We start from the raw sequence: 3,601 nt of genomic DNA, 5'->3' as shown, positions 1-3,601 counted from the left end.
AAAAATTTCTGTGTTTGTGTTCTGCGCACAGGTTTTGTAGGAAAGGTTTTCCTTCTCAGGCCGTCATTTCTATCGCACTGATAGTCTCATCCAGTAACTGTCAAACGAACAACGCCACACATTTTATCGGCAATGTTTGACAATGTGAGCGAGAGGTAAGTGCGTCCACGACCGTACTCTTTGCACTATGCTCCGTGCTCAATGTTTGGACGCACTTTAGTTTGCAAATAATGTTATTGTTAGTGTAGTGCAGAGCGTGTTTTCAGCTGACGTTATCAGCACTAACTAACGTCAGCTGCTGATATCAGTATGCGTTGCGTTATTTTAACGCATTTACAGTATAAAAACGAGATATCATCCCAACATACCAATGGAATGATTATTCAAACTTTGGTTTTTGTAATGCAAATCCGTTAAAACAACGCAACGCATACTCGTCAGCAGCTGATATCAGCAGCTGACGTTAGTGAGTGCCGATAACGTCAGCTCAAAACACGCTCTGGTGTAGTGCTATCCCTGTGATTTCTATCAGCTTGAATAAAAATATCCGATAGTATACATACTTCATTCGTCTTAAAAATGGTTGAAAGCGCATATATATTCAATTTGGGAGATTTATTGAGTTTTTTTTGCATTTTTTTTGCAGTTATATACTAGAGCTTGATAAACGTGGCAATATACATATATTTTTTTCGATCTTTGTAAAAGGAAGCACGAAAACCAAAATAAAAACAAACAATATGTCGACGCGATACACACACACACACACAGTATTAGGTGATTAAAACGATTCCACTTTTGCTTGGAATATTTTTCAGGTAAATGGTTGTCCAAATGGGACAGATGATCGTGAGCATCTGTTGGGTGGTAACGGTGCGGAGACTTCACACAAAAAAATTCAACTGTCGCATATTATGGGATTCATTCAGCTAGGAATTCAACATATTGTATGTATCGATTTGCGACAATGCCCATTTTCGAATTACGCATTATTGGGGCTCATTACTCAAGAATATTTCTATCCATTTAATGTTTTAGGTTCGTAGGGAATTGGCAGAACCAACACATGACGTGTCGATGAACGACTTTGGGAAGTTGGAAACCATATCATTCCCACCAAAAGGTTCATCACAAACGCCCGCACACCACTATGCTGAGTTTAGATTAAAGACCTATGCTCCCATAGTATTTAGATACTTTCGTGGATTTTTCAGGATCCAGCCGCATGATTTCATGGTATGCATTCACTCATTTATCACCGATAATTTTGTCAACCGCCTAACTAATTGAAGTAATAAATTCAAACAAAAATGTTTTCATCGAATTTCAGTCGTCCTTGTGTACAGAACCGTTGCGAGAACTGTCGAACCCTGCTGCATCTGGTTCACAATTCTACTTAAGCGATGACGATAAGTTCATCATAAAAACGGTACAACACCAGGAGGCTGAATTCTTACCGAAACTATTGTCCGGATACTACAGGAATCTAAATCAAAATCCACACACACTCCTACCAAAATTCTTCGGCTTATATGGTTTTCAGTCCAATAGCGAAAATGTCCGTTTAGTTGTAATGAACAATTTGTTGCCATCATCCGTAAAAATACACCAGAAATACGATTTCAAGGGGGCTATACACAACCGAAAGGTGGGTTAACCGAAAAATGTGAATTAAAACGTCAGCAACAAAAACGAAGTCGTATTTGGAAAAATTCATTTGGAATTTTGATTTAAATTTCAGCTCAATCAACAAGAACGTGCCAAATCATCGCCAACATACAGAGATTTAGATTTCATGGAACACCATCCGAACGGTATATTCCTCGAATCGGATACGTACAATGCATTGGTGAAGACGATACAACGTGATTGTCGTTTATTGGAATCATTCGAAATTATGGACTACTCATTGCTAGTTGGTGTACATAATTTAGATTTGGCAATTAAAGAAAAACAGGAAAAATCATATCGACCACCGCCTGTGATGCCAAGACCAAGTGACAGTTCATCCGATGAATCCGATCCACTTGATAGACCTAACGGAATCCCAGCGCGCAATGGGAAAGGCGAACGATTGCTACTATTCATTGGTATAATTGATATATTACAATCGTACCGTTTGAAGAGAAAACTAGAGTATGCATATAAAAGTGTTATTTATGGTGGGGTAAGCATAATGCATCACAATTTATAGATATACACACGCAAATACTCACATCAATTCCAATTCTAATTCAAATGTATGATTGTTGCCGTTGCTGTTATTCAAATTTATAGGATACTGTATCCGTGTGCCAGCCATCATTCTACTCTCGGAGATTTCAGAATCTCATAGCCAATAAAGTTTTTAAGAAAATTCCATCGCGTGAGTTTCCAATTCGTTGTATAAAACTACACGTTCATCATGCAATTTCATGAAACATGTAAAATTTGTTTGGGAAAAAACAACGCGTTGAATATTTCTATTTACCCATCAAAAACAAAAATTGTAACATAAATTCAAAGCTTTGTATGGAGCTGTTTGAAATGTCAATTACGAGATTTTGGTTCAATATTTTGTGAGCCTGATCCATCCAATAATCGAAATGCATGTCTCACTTGACCTCTAGTATTTATACTATCAAAAATTAGCTCAATCCATGAGTTTATGTTACAGCTTCATGGATCCATTTTCAGCTTTTTCGAACATAGGATACCCTACTTTTTCTGTGTACGACATTTTCTTTCGATTCATTTCACTGATCAATTTTTTTCTTCAATTTTTGCAAAAAAAGACGAACGCGGTCGAAGAAAACTTCATAACGCTGCTAAAGATGGTAATTTTGAATATTCATCTTTACTAAATCTGAAATTGGCAGACTCTATTTCAATGATCTGTTTCAGGTGATTTGGATGTCGTTAAAATGCTCATCACGAAAGGAGCTAAAATTGATACTATCGATAGTTTAATGCAGACACCGCTCCATTATGCTGCTGCGAAAGGTAATGTTGAATATTTATTTTCGATAAAAATGAGAATGGATTGATCTTTTTCATTGATCTGTGTTACATTATATTTTTCAGGTCACACGAATGTCGTTGACCTACTCATAAAGAAAGGAGCCAATTTGAATTTTGAAAATCACATTAAGGAGACACCTCTTCATTTAGCTACTGAGAATGGTAGTTGGAGTGTTGTACATTTCTATAGTATGGGTGAGATTGAGAGTAGTGTATGTTTTTTGACGACTTATATTTTGATAAAAAAGAGTATGTTTCACTCGTGCTTTTCGGCGATTTTAATTTTACTGACAGAAAAACTTCGAATTGGTGTCTTCGCAAAGAAAAATAAAACGAATTACATATGTAATCCAAACTTTTCCGCTCCGCGGCAATTCGCTTTGCCTCCCGCTTGGTATTTAACCAAAATTGCAATGAAAACTCTTTTCATAGCACTTCGGAGCTTTAAAAATACAGTGGAACCTCGGAAATTAGAAGGTGTTTGTACTTCGGGTACTTCTAATTTCTGAATTCTTCTAATTTCGGAGGCAAATTTTTTTCGCATTAATTCTGCAGTTAAATGAACGAAATGACACTACAGTAACACCAGAACGAAATTCCC

At 36.7% G+C, this 3,601-nt stretch overlaps 1 protein-coding gene across 1 annotated transcript; it reads left to right on the top strand.

Annotated features, from left to right (window-relative positions):
* Nucleotides 1-818: 818 nt before the first annotated feature.
* Nucleotides 819-3,195, top strand: LOC129572926 (phosphatidylinositol 4-phosphate 5-kinase type-1 alpha-like; the record flags this gene model as incomplete). Its single annotated transcript, XM_055453043.1, has 8 exons — nucleotides 819-947; nucleotides 1,039-1,236; nucleotides 1,331-1,648; nucleotides 1,742-2,167; nucleotides 2,278-2,365; nucleotides 2,775-2,816; nucleotides 2,884-2,982; nucleotides 3,064-3,195. Coding segments are annotated over 8 exons (1,432 nt in total), but the record flags the coding sequence as incomplete, so codon positions are not given.
* Nucleotides 3,196-3,601: the final 406 nt, after the last annotated feature.

Source organism: Sitodiplosis mosellana, unplaced genomic scaffold (genome assembly GCF_009176505.1).
Source record: "Sitodiplosis mosellana isolate CC-2019 unplaced genomic scaffold, AAFC_SMos_1.0 Smas_scaffold_5751, whole genome shotgun sequence".
Classification (NCBI taxonomy): Eukaryota; Metazoa; Arthropoda; class Insecta; order Diptera; family Cecidomyiidae; genus Sitodiplosis; species Sitodiplosis mosellana.
The sequence above is the reverse complement of the archived record's forward strand: the minus strand, read 5'-3'. Positions and strand labels throughout refer to the sequence as shown.